Source organism: Anomaloglossus baeobatrachus, chromosome 11 (assembly GCF_048569485.1).
Source record: "Anomaloglossus baeobatrachus isolate aAnoBae1 chromosome 11, aAnoBae1.hap1, whole genome shotgun sequence".
Classification (NCBI taxonomy): Eukaryota; Metazoa; Chordata; class Amphibia; order Anura; family Aromobatidae; genus Anomaloglossus; species Anomaloglossus baeobatrachus.
Window position 1 is genome coordinate 175,986,914 of NC_134363.1, and position 18,171 is coordinate 176,005,084.

At 47.3% G+C, this 18,171-nt stretch overlaps 1 protein-coding gene across 5 annotated transcripts in view; it reads left to right on the forward strand.

The window, feature by feature from the left end:
* The window catches only part of LOC142257255 (uncharacterized), a 141,342-nt gene that overhangs the window by 108,218 nt on the left and 14,953 nt on the right, over positions 1-18,171 (forward strand). For all 5 annotated transcript variants that reach the window (XM_075329411.1, XM_075329415.1, XM_075329413.1 and 2 more), the window contains 7 exons: positions 295-444; positions 7,679-7,801; positions 8,529-8,675; positions 11,041-11,263; positions 11,687-11,776; positions 13,546-13,665; positions 16,525-16,676. In XM_075329411.1, the coding sequence (XP_075185526.1) occupies positions 295-444; positions 7,679-7,801; positions 8,529-8,675; positions 11,041-11,263; positions 11,687-11,776; positions 13,546-13,665; positions 16,525-16,676 (1,005 nt within the window). The remainder of the gene's footprint in view (positions 1-294; positions 445-7,678; positions 7,802-8,528; positions 8,676-11,040; positions 11,264-11,686; positions 11,777-13,545; positions 13,666-16,524; positions 16,677-18,171) is intronic.

Genomic DNA, 18,171 nt, shown 5'->3' on the forward strand with positions numbered 1-18,171 from the left:
GCTCAGTGGTTGGCACTGTTGAATTGCAGCTTGTAAAGCAATACAATGGGTTATTTGTGATACTGATTGTTGAATGTCTCAGTAAGTACATTTCTCGGTGGATTGTGACACAGGCTTGTGTGTGGATGAGATTTTACTAAACTTTATCAACCTGCTGCAGATCGTTTCCTCATTGAAATTGACCCGCAGTGCAAATGTTGAAATCCACATCATGTCACTTTCTGCTGCAGCTGATTGATTTCTTGTGATTTTTTTTCCTTTGACTTCATGACTGTATTACACTTAATCTTCAAGGGTCAAGAAGAAATTCTCAATCTATTCAACAACAAAACAGAAGCCAGATTGTTACTTCTGGACCTGCAGCAGGTGATACAGAGAATACGGCTGCGAGAGCGCCACCTGGGGGAGATCGCCAGCGGACTGAAGGCGTTCTGCTCCGACAAGGTGCGCATGGATATATCCATCTTAATTCAATCTTAATCCAATCAGTTTTCTTCAAAGTCAAATTTACATGATTCCATCTAAGGTCTGTGGTCCCAAATAGGATTGGGCCAGATTGACCATGGCTCTCTAAGATACAAAACATTGCATTTCAAGAGGTGCACAGGATATATGATACATGTATCATCACTGCGAGTCTGACTGCTGGAGCCACACCGATCCTGAGAACAAAGTCACCGGTCTATGGGTCTGCATAGTAGTAGTGCACATGTGTGACCACTACTCCATTCACTTCTATGAGTCTATATAGTGGTGTGCACATGTCTGACCATCACGCCATTCACCTCTATAGGTGAAAGTAGTGGTAGTGCACATGTGTGACCCCCATTCCATTCACTTCTATGGGTCTACGTAGTGGTATTGCACTTGTGTGACCACCATTCTATTCACTTCTATGGGTCTAGGTAGTGGTAGTGCACATGTGTGACCACCACTCCATTCACTTCTATGGATCCATGTAGTGGTAGTGCGTATGTGTGACCAGCACTCCATTCACTTCTATGGGTCTACGTAGTGGTAGTGCACATTTGTGACTGTATATGTGAATAGTGGTGACACGTACTCTACCATTCCTATAGACTCAGAAGTGAATGGAGCGGTGGTCACATATTCGCACTACCACTATCACACACCGATAGAAGTGAATGGAGCGGTGGTCACATATTCGCACTACCACTATCACACACCGATAAAAGTGAATGGAGCGGTGGTCACATATTCGCACTACTACTATCACACACCGATAGAAGTGAATGGAGCGGTGGTCACATATTCGCACTACCATTATATCCACACAGGGGAGTTTTGCATCCCCATTATTGTTTTTAGTGGGCTTCCCAGTGGTCGGATTCTTGACGTGTTACATTTATCATGTCTCCTGGGGATGAGATGTAACGTTCTTCTCAATGAAGACGCTCCTTTCTTTATCGTTCCTTTGGGAGACCCAGACCTTGGGTGTTTAGCTTCTGCCTCCGGAGGACACACAAAGTACTACACTTAAAAGTGTAGCTCCTCCCTCTGAGCTTATACACCCCCTGGTGAGCCAGTCCCAGCCAGTTTATCACTTTGTGTTCAGGACAAAAAACACAGGGTAGATAGAGAAGTCGGGTTAGATGCTGCGCTAGAAACCACAAATCCAGGAGATGTGATGTCTTTTTTAAGTTGTGACAGGCACAACTCCTTTGAAGGCATGCAGCAAAATAATTGCAGAGAGTGGTCAGCCGCAGCCCCGATGATTTTTAAGTTGTGACAGGCACAACTCCTTTGAAGGCATGCAGCAAAATAATTGCAGAGAGTGGTCAGCCGCAGCCCCGATGATTTTTCTACATCACATCTCCTGGATTTGTGGTTTCTAGCGCAGCATCTACATCACATCTCCTGGATTTGTGGTTTCTAGCGCAGCATCTAACCCGACGTCTCTATCTACCCTGTGTTTTTTGACTGCAATCATTGGGGCTGCGGCTGACCACTCTCTGCAATTATTTTGCTGCATGCCTTCAAAGGAGTTGTGCCTGTCACAACTTAAAAAAGTGAGTACCTGTCTTACTTTTATTATCCATCTGTATACCAGATAAGACCCTATCTGCGCTTCTCTTTTTCCACAGCGCTGTTTGATATTTGTGTTCAGGAGGCATACATCCACACATGCATTCTCATATGATTATTTCCTTTTTGGAACGAGATTCAAGAAGTGCGGGTCCACGTCTGGACCCACGGCATGTCCCTTCTCACCCCACTGTGTCGGTGGTGTTGTAAGGTTGATTCCAAGGCTGGAGCCTTACATGCCGCGCTCCTTCACCATCCCTCCTGGGCTCTGGCTTGAAGTGGGAGCCAGCACGGTCTCCATGCCTGGCAGGAGACCGGTCTCCATCCGCAGCCCTTTAGGATCCTGCTGGACCGGAGCACTCATCCCCAGGGACCTGGCCCTGCGTCTCAGCAGCTAAGTACCTGAGACGTTTATATGTTGGGGGTCCCTGTGCTTTATTGCATGGGGAGAGTGTGCTTACTGTATTTATCTTGGCATTTCCGGCGGGTTCTCTAGCTGTCGCCCGAGAACCGCGGCGATGGTGCCTGCGCGTCGGCCTCGCCGCTCAAATTTAGGCCCCGGCTTTGCCGGAGGCCTAGTTTCTGTTCACTGCCCTCACATGTCACTCATGCAGAGGGTCAGGTTCGGCTCCTCCCGGCGGCCGTCCTGCACAGGGGAGAGACACTCCCCACTGCTGTGCGTGTCTCCTCCCCTGTAGGTCTCTATGGCCCTCCAGATCCCGCTCTCCTACAGGAACGCCCCAAGTCCCGCCCCCTCTCTTCGCTCCGGCGGCCATTTTCTCAGACAGGGTTCACTCTGGGCTGGCCTGCACTCTGCATCCCTGCTGAGGTGCTGTGCATTGGGGGTCCGGGCTTCGGGATCTGGAGGGCACACAACACCGCTGCCAGCGGTCTGGTAAGCCACAACCGGTCTCTGGTTGTGGACCTCTGTATATACTCTCTGGGGTTCATTCTCTTGTAGAAGCTGTCCCCACTCCAGCAGCATGTCTCACACGAGGAGCAAGGCTCCAAAGTTTTATACTACATGCACTGCATGTAAGCTCCTGCTGCCTGAGCCGAGCACCTATCCACATTGTGATGTCTTCTCTAACTTGGCGGTGCCACAGCCTGGAGTCTCACCCCCAGTGGTCTCTCAGGCTGCTCCTGCACCTGTGGCTGAACCCCCGGCTTGGGTAGAATCCTTTTCTAGGTCTATCTCCCAGTCTTTTGCTGAGTCCATGGGACTTCTGTCCAGGACTTTGTTGAATATGCATCAGCCCCCTTCACAGGGTGCCTCTACTGCTAAGGGTCCCTTAGGATCTCTATCATCTGACCTCCGTCCACCGGAGCTCACAGAGGATTCATCATCTGGTCCCAGACCCCGTCCTCCTAAGAAGAGACGCAGGGTTTCCTCTCCCTCCTCCTACCGCGGCTCTGATTCAAGAGATGACTCGCAGGATGAGGAGGATGCCTTTACAGGGGGCTCGGAGGCTACCTCCATGTGCCCCATTGATCTGTCCGAGGGTGACTCAGATCTTAGTGACTTGATTGCGTCCATTAATTCTGTACTGGATCTCAATCCGCCAGTATCAGAGGAGCAACCCTCTCTGGCAGAAAAGCACCAGTTTACCTCGCCTAAGAGGACAAAGAGTGTGTTCTTTAACCACTCCAGCTTTCAGGCCGCTGTGACCAAGCCTAGGGCCTGTCCTGACAAACGCTTCCCAAAGCGTGGTTCTGATGACCGTTTTCCCTTTCCACCTGAGGTGGTCAAGGAGTGGGCTCATTCCCCAAAGGTAGACCCTCCGGTGTCTAGGCTCTCAGCCCGGACCGTTGTGTCGGTGGCTGATGGCACCTCCCTTAAGGATTCCACTGACCGTCAGATTGACCTTCTGGCCAAATCCGTGTATGAAGCAGCGGGGGCCGCGTTTTCCCCAACTTTTGCAGCAGTGTGGGCTCTCAAAGCCATCTCTGCTTCTCTAGAGGAGATGCATTCCCTCACCAGGGAATCTATGCCCGAGATGGTTGCCTTAACTTCTCAAGCTTCAGCTTTTTCATCTTATGCCATGTCTGCCATGCTGGAGGCTTCTCACCGCACTGCGGTGGCTTCGGCTAATTCCCTCGTTATCCGCAGGATCTTGTGGCTTCGAGAGTGGAAGGCAGATGCTTCTTCTAAGAAATACCTTGCTGGGCTCCCTTTTGCTGGGTCCCGGCTGTTCGGAGAACAGCTGGATGACATTATCAAAGAAGCTACTGGCGGGAAGAGTACTTCCATGCCACAAACCAAAACCAGGAAACCTGCCCAGGGTAGGAATCAATCGAGGTTTCGCGCCTTTCGTTCCTCCAACTGGTCGTCCTCTAAGCCCTCCGCCTCGTCCGCTAACTCAGCTAAGGACCAGAAATCCAACTGGCGCCCAAAAGCGCGTCCACAGAAGACAGCAGGAGGTGCTGCCACTAAGGCAGCCTCCTCGTGACTCTCTGCCCGCTCCGGCAACGTCCTGAGTCGGTGGCAGCCTCTCCCACTTTGGCGACGCTTGGTTAAAGCAAGTCTCCGATCAGTGGGTGAGAGACATCATATCTCACGGCTACAGGATAGAATTCTCTTCCAGCCCGCCAAACAGATTTTTTCTCTCAACTCCCCCTTGCTCCAAGGCCGCCGCCTTCTCACAGGCCGTGGCATCCTTGCAGGCCAACGGAGTAATTGTACCAGTTCCCGCCCGGGAACGGTTCAGAGGTTTCTACTCAAATCTCTTCCTAGTTTCCAAAAAGGACGGTACCTTCCGGCCCATCCTGGATCTCAGGCTTCTCAACAAGCATGTTCAGGTGCGGCACTTTCGCATGGAGTCTCTGCGATCAGTCATTGCCTCAATGACCCAAGGGGATTTCCTGGCGTCCATCGACATCAGAGATGCCTATCTGCATGTGCCAATTGCAGTTTCACACCAGCGTTGGCTACGTTTTGCAATAGGAGAAGATCATTTCCAATTCGTGGCTCTCCCCTTCGGGTTAGCCACGGCCCCTCGGGTATTCACCAAGGTCATGGCAGCAGTGATTGCAGTTCTGCACCTCCAGGGGTTGGCAGTGATTACTTAGCTGGACGACCTTCTAGTCAAGGCTTCATCCAGTGCAGACTGTCAGCAGAGTGTCTCGCTCACTCTCGCCACTCTAGCCCAATTAGGGTGGCTTGTCAATCTTCCCAAGTCCACTCTGACTCCGACCCAGAGTCTCACGTACCTAGGGATGCAGTTCGAGACTTTGTCGGCTCTAGTGAAGTTGCCCTTAAACAAACAGCTGTCACTCCAGCTGGCGGTGCGCTCTCTTCTGAGGCCCCGCCGTTATAATCTCAGGCGTCTGATGCAGGTGCTGGGTCAAATGGTGGCGTCCATGGAGGCTGTTCCCTTTGCCCAGTTCCATCTGCGCCCCCTGCAGCTGGACATTCTCCGCTGTTGGGACAAGCGGCCTTCCTCCTTACACAAGTTAGTGGCTCTGTCGCCACGGACCAGGAGCTCCCTTCAGTGGTGGCTTCGGCCCCTCTCCCTGTCCCAAGGCCGCTCCTTCCTGGCCCCGTCCTGGGTGATTCTCACCACGGATGCCAGTCTATCCGGCTGGGGAGAGGTATGTCTCCACCACAGAGCGCAAGGCACTTGGACTCCGTCCGAGTCAGCCCTTTCAATCAATGTGCTGGAAACCAGAGCCGTGCTTTTAGCTCTCCTAGCTTTTCACCACCTTTTGGCGGGCAGGCACATTCGAGTCCAGTCAGACAACGCGACAGCGGTTGCCTACATCAATCATCAAGGCGGGACACGCAGCCGCCTGGCAATGATGGAGGTACAACGCATCCTCCAATGGGCGGAGGACTCCAAGTCCACCATATCCGCAGTCCACATCCCAGGCGTGGAAAACTGGGAGGCAGATTATCTCAGCCGTCAAAGCGTGGACGGTGGCGAGTGGTCCCTGCACCCGGCAGTGTTTCAGTCAATCTGCCGCAAATGGGGCACTCCGGACATGGACCTAATGGCATCCCGTCACAACAACAAAGTTCCTGTTTACGTGGCTCACTCCCACGATCCTCAGGCCTTCGCCGCGGACGCTCTGGTTCAAGACTGGTCCCAGTTTCGTCTGTCTTACGTGTTTCCCCCTCTAGCTCTCTTGCCCAGAGTCCTGCGCAAGATCAGAATGGAGGGCCGTCGAGTCATCCTCATTGCACCGGACTGGCCCAGGCGAGCTTGGTATCCGGACCTGCTCCACCTGTCCGCAGAGATGCCGTGGCATCTCCCGGACCGTCCAGACCTACTCTCGCAAGGTCAGTTTTTCCGCCCGAATTCTGCGGCTCTCAAATTGACGGCGTGGCTCTTGAGTCCTGGATTTTGACGGCTTCTGGTATTCCTCCTGAAGTCATCTCCACTATGACTTGGGCCCGTAAGGCTTCCTCCGCTAAGATCTATCACAGGACTTGGAAAATTTTCCTGTCCTGGTGTTGCTCTACCGGCCATCCTCCTTGGCCATTCTCTTTGCCGACCCTTCTGTTTTTTCTACAGTCCGGTCTGCAGCTAGGACTGTCCCTCAACTCTCTCAAGGGACAAGTCTCAGCTCTGTCAGTTCTGTTCCAGCGGCGTCTCGCTCGGCTGGCTCAGGTCCGCACCTTCATCAAGACAAGGTGGTTCTCCGTCCGACTCCGGACTTTCTTCCTAAGGTGGTCTCTCCTTTCCACCTTAACCAGGACATTACCCTACCTTCCTTCTGTCCGGCTCCTGTTCATCGCTTTGAGAAAGCGCTGCATCCTCTAGATCTGGTGCGTGCTCTCCGGATCTATGTGTCTCGCACCGCTGCGCTTAGGCGGTGCACCTCTCTTTTTGTGCTAACCACAGGTCGGCGCAAGGGCCTCCCTGCTTCTAAGCCGACCTTAACCCGTTGGATTAGATCGACCATTTCGAACGCCTACCAGAGTACTCAGGTGCCTCCTCCGCCGGGGATCAAGGCACACTCGACCAGAGCTGTCGGTGCCTCTTGGGCTTTTAGGCACCAGGCTACAGCTCAACAAGTCTGTCAGGCTGCCACTTGGACTAGCCTGCATACCTTCTCGAAGCACTACCAAGTGCATGCTCATGCTTCGGCAGATGCGAGCTTGGGCAGACGCATCCTTCAGGCGGCTGTCGCCCATTTGTGAAGTTAGGTTCTGCCTAGTTCTTAGTTTTTCTGTTTATTCCCACCCAGGGACTGCTTTGGAACGTCCCACGGTCTGGGTCTCCCATAGGAACAATAAAGAAAAAGAGAATTTTGTTTACTTACCGTAAATTCTTTTTCTTATAGTTCCGTATTGGGAGACCCAGCACCCTCCCTGTTGCCTGTTGGCAATTTCTTGTTCCGCGTGTTATCACCGGCTGTTGTTGTGGACAGAGTCTCCGGTTCCGGCTCTTGCTCTGTTCTACTTGTGGGTGGCTATTCTCCTTCAGCTTTTGCACTAAACTGGCTGGGACTGGCTCACCAGGGGGTGTATAAGATCAGAGGGAGGAGCTACACTTTTAAGTGTAGTACTTTGTGAGTCCTCCGGAGGCAGAAGATAAACACCCAAGGTCTGGGTCTCCCAATACGGAACTATAAGAAAAAGAATTTACGGTAAGTAAACAAAATTCTCTTTTTTATCCACATTCTTCAGGTTCACATCCTTTCTTGTGTGGAAGAAGCTCTTTACTTGGAATATGAACTTCAAGCCTTTGTAAAACAGCAACTAAAGTGCCTAAAGGAAGAACTGGAAGAATGCGCTCAACCCGAGCGGCAGGTAAATGTGTGCCCATAAAGCTCATCATCACGTGATGGACCTCAGGGTGGTAAGAGAAGAGGATGTCCTCCGATACAAGGCACCTGCTCCTTATTATTAGATTCAGACCCTTCCCATTCAGGCTGTCATGTAGAAGTCTGTAGATTGCTCATAAATATGATTTGTTATAGTTTCGGGAGGTGTCTAGACAACAAACCCAATCCTGAAGTGAAGAGCCATCTACTGGCCAAAAGCCACCAATGTTCCCAGGAACATGTCACCTTCCTTGACAAAGGGAAGTCCACATCCAATACCAGTTATTAGGACTAGATCCATTGAAGAAAAGCTTTAAATTCATTGGGCGATCACCTGTAAGATCAAATCTCCCGTATCCATACTTACCAACTCTACGAGAAGATCCAGGAGGGTCGTGGAAATAAGGGAGTCTTCTAGGAAGAGTTGCCAAATCTCCCCGCCGGTGCTGCCCAAACCTCATGGAAATCCACCCTTCCACTAATCCCAAGAGGCTCCATCATTGAGGGACATAGAGTGAGGAATGGGGTGCAGAGATGTGGGGAATAGGGTAGGAAGGGGCATAACATCCTAGAGGGACATGGTTGTTGGTATTTGTATCAAAGCATTTATCTTCTCATAGTCTGTAACAGTAGGATACTAAGTTGAAAATGATCACCGTAGGGTGAAATCGTCCATCGTAGACTCATCGTATGTGTTCTGTTTTATTTTCAAGTCTGTTGTGGAGGAACAGAATAGTTTAAAAGGTTTACAGGAAAAGCAAGCAGAGGTAGAACAAGCCCACCGAAAGCAGATCTCCGAGGAAAATCTTAAACTCCAAGACCAGCTGGAACGTGGAGAACTCAATGGCTTCATGAAACAGGTAGTGTGGAGTTTGCCTCGTTGGATGTCATGACCTGCTACAGCCATGATGCATAACCAGACAGCAGCTTCTTGCTTTGTTGCTGAGGAATTAGCCCATTCCTTATGGGCAGTAGCATCCAGGTAACTAATCTTGGGTTTGTTGCTGCAACCACCTTCTGCATACTCCACCAAATATTTTCTAGAAGGTTCATCTCAGTTGATTGTGACGGCTGTTTCAGAATTTTCCACAACGCCTTCTGAAACCAACCATCACCATGCTTCACTATACGCTTCACCTAGCCACCACCATGCTTCACTGTAAGTATCACTGAGTCACCACCATGCTTTACTGTAGGCATCACCAAGTCCCCACATGCTTCACTGTAGGAGTCACCAAGTCACCACCATGCTTCACTGTAGGAATCCCTGAGTCACCACCATTCTTCCCTGTAGGAATCACTAAGTCACCACCATGCATCACGCTATGGATCACCGAGTCAACACCATGCTGCACCGTAGGTATCACTAGGTCACCATGATGCTTTACGGTAGACATCATGGAGTCCCCACCATGCTTCGCTGTAGGACTCATCGTGTCACCACCATGCTTCTCTGTATGGATCACCGAGCCACCACCATGCTTCACCGTAGGTATCACTGAGTCACCACCATGCTTCACTGTACGGATCACCGAGCCACTACCATGCTTTACTGTAAGTATCACCGAGTCTCCACTATGCTTCACTGTACGCATCATCAAGCCGCCACCATGCTTCACTGTAGGTGTCACTGAGTCACTACCATGCTTCACTGTATGCATCACCGAGCCACCACCATGCTTCACTGTAGGTATCACCAAGTCATGACTATGCTTCACTGTACTAAAGTCCAAAAAATTGCAACACACTTGTAATGCCGATGCAGAAAGCTAAGTTTGTTTACAGTGATTGGAAAACACGGAGAAAGGCCAATACATGTGTAGCAAGGGCGACAATAGGTTCACTGTAGGCATCACAGAGCCACCACCATGGTTCATTGTAGGCATGGTGTTCTTTTTAGCACGTGCTTCATTCTTACTCCTCCAGTCACACTGCTTATCCAATAACCAGAAAAGTTCCAGTTTTGTTTATTCTCTGCACAGAACAGAATCCCAAAATTCCTGTGGCTACTTTATACAAATTTGAGAATATTGGAGACAACTATGCTTTTGGTTCAGTAGATGTGTGTACATCTTGAAAGTCGGACATGTAAACATGTGATTATTATGTGTCTTACTTTGCCAACTGAAATCTCAGTGTCTGCTACCACAAAGTATTACTGCAGGTCTTTTGCAGTTACTCAAGGGTTTTGGAATCCATGTCTAGCATGCCTGGGTAAGGAGGCTTATCATCCATGCAATGCTCCTTTGGGAAATTAAATATGCAAAACACCTCTTCAGAGTGAAAGAGGGCTAGTGTCCATTGACTTAGGATAAAAGCCAAACCAGAATGTCAATTTACAGACACATGTTTTGGGATGTTTCCCCTCATCAAGTATGAGCTCTGATTTGGCTGTATGAGTGGCTTATGACTTGGATTCAAGGGGTAACGTTTCTCCTTGTGTCGAGGATTTTCGGTGCTCCTGGAACTATGAACTTGTGATCTCTGCTTCCAGTTATGTCTTCAGTAACAGTCAATGCCTTTGTGTTGTTTTGCATGCTTCCTCTCTACTTGTGCAAAGGAAATAATGTCTTAATTTTTGACAACTCAAGAAAATTCTAGGCATAAGGAATGGGCTAAGATTCCTCAGGAACGCAACCACAAGTAGGTGTCTGGCTGTTATAACCTGCAGCAAATGCGTGATGCATAGCCAGAGGGGCTCTATTAAGTGCTAAAACATTTGTCATGAAGGGCTGAATCATTCTGAGATGACAGTTGTTAGTAAAAAGTGGCATTTTGCCAAAAAAGGGAACCTGTCACCAGGTTTATTCCTTATGAGCTGCGGCCACCACCAGAGAGAATTTCTGCACCATTTCTGCATCTCTTGGCAGAAAAAAAGCTGCATTTTTTTACGCTTTTTTGCTTTTTTTTTTCTGTGTTTTTTGCATGCATTTTTTCCGATGTGTTCTTCATACATTCTGGGGTGGAAAAACCATGCAAGAACACTGAAAGATTTGACATGCTGCAGAGTTTTTTCTGCACCAAATCTGCAAAAAAAAAGCAACAAGTGCACAAAACGTCAGGATTCTCATTGACTTTGCTGGCACTGAAAAATGAACACCGCCATAAATGTTTATGTCCGATATTTGCATTCTCTTAGCTCCCAGCACCGCTGCTGTATTCTGGATAGATACATAGGAGAGACGCTACATCGTGTCACCTCTCCTTTGTCCGTATACTTTGCAGAAACTCATTAGAGAACACGATGAAACAGTTGCATTTCTTGACAAAACTCTTCGGCGCGATCTGGAGAAGCTGAACGTAAAACTAGAAGAAGAGCTGAGGATTAAGGAGAGACTTGTAAACGTCGGCCGGCGCCATCACAGCGTGGATACAGATACACCAACAGCTGGGAAGATGAACCCATCATCAAACCACGACCAGAAGATCCTGTCCTTACTGAACCACCGTAAGTATTCTTCACGCAAACCTCCGTGGTCTTAACTCTCCATAGAATGTTACATAGCTGTCGGTAAATATTTGCATTCCCCATAACATACCAGTAGCAATTTTGGAGAACACCTTCTCTGCATTTCGAAATGTTTGAATGGTTTAACAATTGGGTTTTAAATGCAAATATTTACCAAACATTCATCATCCATGGCCGCCATATTGGAACCTTGTGAACCTCCTCCTACATGCCGGGATCTTCCCAGCATGAAGCCATGCGTGTCAGACCACAACCATGACGTCACAGTGGTCAGGCGAGGCGCTGAGGATGCCGTTGGGTAGCAGGAGCTTTGCAGCTCTTCGGTCTGGTGGCCACGGACCAAGATCATGCATATCATCCTACTTGAAATGAATTTTTTCATGATGTTCTTTCGTGTCCTAGATATAAATATATTCCATCAGACAGAACAAATTGCAGCAGCGAGGACAACGCTCCTGGGCCCCGGCTTGTTCTCCTCTGTGCTTCCTCCAGGTACAGTCGCATTACGTTGTATCCTACACACAATAAAAATGAACTTCAGCAACATGTCTAGAACTTTGTAAGAAATCGTATTCATTTTATTCAACTTTCGCGGCCTTTTTTGCAACATTTTTTTTAGCTCCAACAAGAAGGTGAAATGCTGTTGACAGATCTTATGATGCTTTATTTTAGCTCAGCTATGGTTCTCGTCTGAGCCCATCGTCAGTGGCTTAAGGGAGTTGAATGGGCTCTGGTGCAAAATTTGGACCTGGCATTTCCCCTTTATGTTGGTCAGATGCATGTATATGTATGTATACATTTAGTATTCTAAATCCTACAACATCATATGAGTTGCCCCCCCTCCCTATTATGTAGTAAAGTCGCCCACCTGTTCTAATGTCCCCCTTTCTGGGCTCCTTCCTCGTAAATATGTCCCCCATCCTGGTATATATGCCCCCCCATCCTGGTATATATGCCCACCATTCTGGCATCCTGGTATGTCCCCCATCCTGGCATGTTCGTCCTCCATCCCAGTATATATGTTCCCCATTCTAGCTCACATCCTGTTGTATATATAACCCCATCCTGGTATATAAGTGGAATACGCCACTTGAAAAATTTGATGCATCTTCTCCATATGCTAAAAACATTACTCCATTCCGGCACTGGAATAACATTTCTGGAGTAGGAAACACCAACACTTTTGCTGATTTTGATGGACCGCCTGTGCGCTATCCTGCACTTGACTCTTCCTCAGCTTCCCCCAAAGTTGCTTCAAACTGGCATGAAAAAGGCAAGTCTTACATTTTTTGCACAACGCCATGTTGCCCCCTCAAAAATTTGCAACTTTTCAATACATTTTTACACATAAACACTTAGCTGTATCTACCTCAAAGAGTCCATAATTTACACACACACGGCAGTGCAGACTGTCAATCAATGTATCGGGCAGCGATAACAGCCGTTGCCTTCAGTGTATGGCGCTATGACTGTAACCGCACCCTGCGGGGCTCTGATGACTGGAAGTAAGCAGCTGAATGGAGGATGTAAGTTACTTTTCTCCCTGCTATACAAGGATAAGGCTGCACATCAAACTCAGATAATGGTATAATGCCTCAAGCATATGGAAAAATATTGGAAAATACAATGAAAAATGCTACTTGCTAACTTGTTCAAGTTAGCAAGTAGCATTTTTCATTGTATTTTCCAATATTTTTCCATATGCTTGAGGCATTATACCATTATCTAAGTTTGATGTGCAGCCTTATCCTTGTATAGTATGTATTTCTTTGGCTTGCACTCAGAATATATATATTAGTGCTCACTTCAGGTATCCTATTCACTTTTCTCCCTGCAGCTGCTGCTCCAGTCAGGCATCCAGGCAGGATATTAATGTTATTTACTTGCAGATTAACTCTTTATCTGTATATAGCATTTTAGGACGTGACGGGCTCCCTTTTTATAGAGAATTTTTCACAATGCAAAATGGTTAATATAATGTGCGGACAGCAGAGATATAATTGCTACCTCTGATCTCATTTTCAGTCTCCCGAAAGCTGATAAATGGGCTGTGCCGTAACAGTTTCACAAATAATACAGCGTCGGTGCCGCACACGCTGCTGGCGGTTATGGTGACACCCTGTGATGTGGAGGAATGGCTGTAACTTCTGCTGAACATTCATGACCCAATAATGATGATCAATAATAGTCATATCATTAATAATTACTGTAATTGGAGCGTACTGAGTAAACCAGATAATACTGATACCTTTGCTTTCCAGATGGGAACGACTGCAAAATTGTAGAGTCGTCTCCGCTGCTGACTCTGCTGAAGGAGGTGGACAGTCAGCTACGAGCCGGTGCCCAGAGCGCCAAACTGCTACAAGGCGGCATAAACCGGGGTATTTACACAAGTCTTTTCCATTTCTTTATATTTGCTGACACAAGCAATAGAAAAAGACTTAGAAAAGCAGAATGTGAAATTGAAAAATGTGTAATGTGATATAAGAAGGCAGCGACGTGTATAAATATGGAGATGCTCAACTTTAATGCGGTCTTCCCATCCATGACATGACGAGGGTACTGGAGACCACCATGCATTCTTCACACCTGGGGAGCCCAGAGCTTTCCTGCCTCCCTCCCTGGAAAATACCACAGTTATACTTCTACCACCATTTCCAGGAAATGCCTCTTAGCCTATGGCTGAGAGGCACTGTGTATTTAAGGCACCCTTCCATTAGGGGAGGTGCCTGTGCAAGATCCTGAGTTAGTCAGTCAGCTCCCAGTCTGCTAGCTAGTTAGTTGTCAAGTCCCATTATCCCTGTGTCCGTCACTCTGTACCTGTCTTCCCATATCCGTCTGTCCCTGCCGTGCCCACCATATCTGTCTGCTCCCACCTGCCTGTCTGTCCCAGCTATCCTGCCTGCAGCTGTGTCTCTACCTGAGTCCATCCCCTGTCTTGGGGGTTAGATGCCACAGTCCAGGTCACTGCCCTCGAAGTGGCACCTGGCGTCTGCCTCGTGGTGGGCGAATAGTTAAGCACCGCCCACTAAGGGGTAAGCCTGGTCCAGTGGGTCCACTAATCCCGCTTGCTGCCCCTATACCAGCCGTGAGTGTTACAAGGGGTGGATGGGTCATTGACCTGAGAAGGTGGCGGTTCATCTCCTTTTATCTTCACCTCTCTGATTCCTCCAAACCCTACTCATGCCAGCCTCCCGGCTTTTCTTGCTCTCAGTCTCTCTTCTTCTTTATTGGCATATGCCTCTGGGACCCCCAACTGAGCTCTGTCTTGCACAACCAGAAATGGAGCAGCATATTCACATTCGCAGCTCTATATTGGAGTTTCTAAAATTGCTACGCAAGTGTGAGACCGACCTATTGAATATTTATGGCATATGCACAGGATAAGTGTCAGAGATAGGGAGGGAAAGGATAAGCAACACGAAGCCATGTCATTCGTCTAGGACACACATCCCCAATAATGGTGTGGACCGAACCTGGAAACTATAACCCCTGCTGAGCTGTTGGCTCTTCATGGATGACCCTCCGATGTTATTAGTAGACTCTGCTCAACAGAACCCGCTGCTATTTCTTAGGATCATTCTAAACTTTTCATCAGCACCAGTAATGGATGAATGAATATACTTTTTACATCAGTGACAGTTTTATTTTTACCTCTGTGACATTTTTTTCTCCTGTGATGGGTATTTTTCTTCTGTGACATGTTTTGTTTTCTTCTGTGATGGTTTTTTTTCTGTGGTGTTTTTTTTCCCTCTGTGATGGGTTTCTTACTTCTGTGATGGGGTTTTTTTTTTTCTTCTGTGGTGTTTTTTTTTCTTCTGTGGTATGTTTCTTACTTCTGTGATGGGGTTTTTTTCTAGTGTGATTTTTATTTCTTCTATCATGTTTTTTTTTTCATCTGTGATGGGGTTTTTTTCTTCTGTGATGTTTTTTTTTTCTTATGTGATGGCTTTTTTTCTTCTTCTGTGATGGGTTTCTTACTTTTGTGATGATTTCTTACTTCTGTGGTGTTTTTTTATTCTTCTGTGATGTGTTTCTTCTGTGGTTTTTTTTCTTCTGTGATGTGTGTCTTACTTCTGTGTTTTTTTTTCTTCTGTAGATAAACTAGAAAAGAGAAGCGCTGATAGGGTTTTACCAGATTAAACACACGGTTAGCAAATGGTAAATGCACTCACCGATTGAGGTTGTGAGAGGTCACAACCACCACAGATAGCATGAGATAATGGCAGCTGCAGCGGCCCCACGTGTTTCAGACTTCAAAGTGGAGAGGGAGAAGGGGTTAAACCCGCGCAATCCGCCAGTAATCCAGAAGGAGATGTTGATAAATTAAACAATCTTTTATTCCATGGGTCTACGCGTTTCAAGGTCTAAGACCTCTTCTTCAGGACCAGTAAATCAACACTCCATTGTTGATTTACTGGTCCTGAAGAAGAGGTCTTAGACCTTGAAACGCGTAGACCCATGGAATAAAAGATTGTTTAATTTATCAACATCTCCTTCTGGATTACTGGCGGATTACGCGGGTTTAACCCCTTCTCCCTCTCCACTTTGAAGTCTTTTTTTTTCTTCTGTGATGGGTTTCTTACTTCTGTGATGGTTTGTTTTTTTCTAGTGTGATTTTTATTTCTTCTATTATGTTTTTTTTCATCTGTGATGTTTTTTTTTGTTCTGTGATGGGTTTTTTTTTCCTGTGATGTTTTTTTTTTCTTTTTATGTGATGGGGTTTTTTTTCTTATGGGATGTTTTTTTTTTCTTGTTATGTGATGGGGTTTTTTCTTCTTTTGTGAGGGTTTTTTTACGTCTGTTATGGAGTTTTTTTCTTCTGTGATGTTTTTTTTTCTTCTGTTTATAGGTTTCTTATGTCTTTGATGGATTTCTTACTTCTGTGATGGGTTTTTTTACTTCTTTGATGGGTTTCTTACTTCTGTGATGGGGTTTTTTACGTCTGTGATGGATTTCTTACTTCTGTGATGGGTTTTTTACGTCTGTGATTGGTTTCTTACTTCTGTGATGGGGTTTTTTTCTTCTGTGATTGGCTTCTTACTTCTGTGATGGTTTTTTTTACGTTTTGTGATGGGTTTTTTACTTCTGTGATGGGTTTTTTTTTCTTCTGTGATGGGTTTCTAACTTCTGTGAAGATTTTTTTCACTTCTGTGATGGATTTGTTTTCTTCTGTTATGGTTTTTTTACTTCTGTGATAGGCTTTTTTTCTTCTGTGACTATTTTTTTTTCTTCTGTAGGCTTAAAAAATACATTCAGAGACGTTCAGGATCTACAATCTAATTGTGAAGGTGACCTATCCGTCGTCAATCTGAAAGAGCTTTCTGCAAGAGAACTTGTCACATATGAGTATGGAGCTCATATCTTGGAGCGCCTGAAGTTACACATTAATGTAGGTCATTACCTTTTTGTTTGTAGTGAATGATAAAGTTCCTGCGTGATTATCCGCTCGCGATTTCAATGAGAGCCCGAAAGAAACAGTAATTTCCCCCACTCTGCCCGTCTCATTGAAACTTGAAATACTAGTGTCGTACAAACTCTTCTATCTTCCTGCCATTCTTAAAGGGAACATTTTAGGGCAATAAGACACCCACATGTCATTACTTTGCTGGGGTTTAATGTTCTAAACATGCCCTTCTTAAAACTATCCACTAAGAAGAAGTTATAATACAGTTGTAATTACTAAGTAAGAATCCAAGGGAATCCGGCGCATGCGCAGTGAAGTCACATGTACTTTTGCTTGCCTTGTCTGCATACTGTGCATGTACTGAACTCTTTGCTGGATGATTCACTAATCTACATACAAGAGCTATGTTGTAACAGCATATTCGCAGTGAAGCAAGGTGCACTGTCCTTTGCGCATGCGCAACATGAACAATAAGCCAAGGCCTCAATGCCTCATTTTGTGCATGTGCCAAATGATCTCTTCCTTCTTTGGTCATTTAAATACACATACTGTATTATTATAGCGCATGCACAACATGGACAATAGGTCAAGGCCCCAACGCCTCATTCTGTGCATGTGCAAATGATCTCTTCCTTGGTCATTTAAATACACATACTGTATTATTACAGCGCATGTGTAGTGCCCCTGAAGCCATCAGGGTGCTACAAGGTTCTGTATCCCCACCAGGATGCAGGGCCTACCCCCTAGGGCCCCGGGAGACCAGTGCCGGTAACACACAAAAACCCAGGTAATCCCAGTTTTCCCCAACAATCCCCCATATAATGGTGCAAAGCTAGGGTCGGACCGATGGACGACTGCCTAGAGGTGGAGCCACTCCAGTCCACTAGTTGACCAGGTGGGAGGGGCAGACTGGGGAGAGTAGTCAGACAAGAGTAGTAGGAGAGGCGTGAAGGTGGAAGTGAGGAGACGTCCTGACTCGGGTGAACGGTGACCTGGTACCCAGGAGAGTAGTTGCCGGTGGAGTACTCCCGGAACTATGCATCGATGGGGTACAGGACCCTAGGACAGGAAAGAGCTCCAAGCCGACCTGTTAACACCTGCACAGCGAGGGGACCATCAAGGACCTCGCTGACCCTAATAATCCGAAGACTCAGTAGCAAAGGGAGAACCGGGGACAGGACCAGAGATTCCAACCCCACAGGGTTCACACTACCGTCAGACGGACAGAAGTAGACAAACCACCGGACGGGGAGCCCCAGTTGCTCTACACCACGGGGACCCATTTATCAGAGACAGGTCCAGGGGAAGAAGGTACCAGAGTACTAAACTGGCACTGGGACGAAGGGGACCTTAAGGTGAAACCAGCCGGCCTCCGGTAACCAGCTATCACCAACCAGCAGTGAGTAAAAACCAGTTGCACTATACCTCTGTGTGGACTACCTTCTTCCAACGACCGTCACATCACCCATCCTCTGGGGCC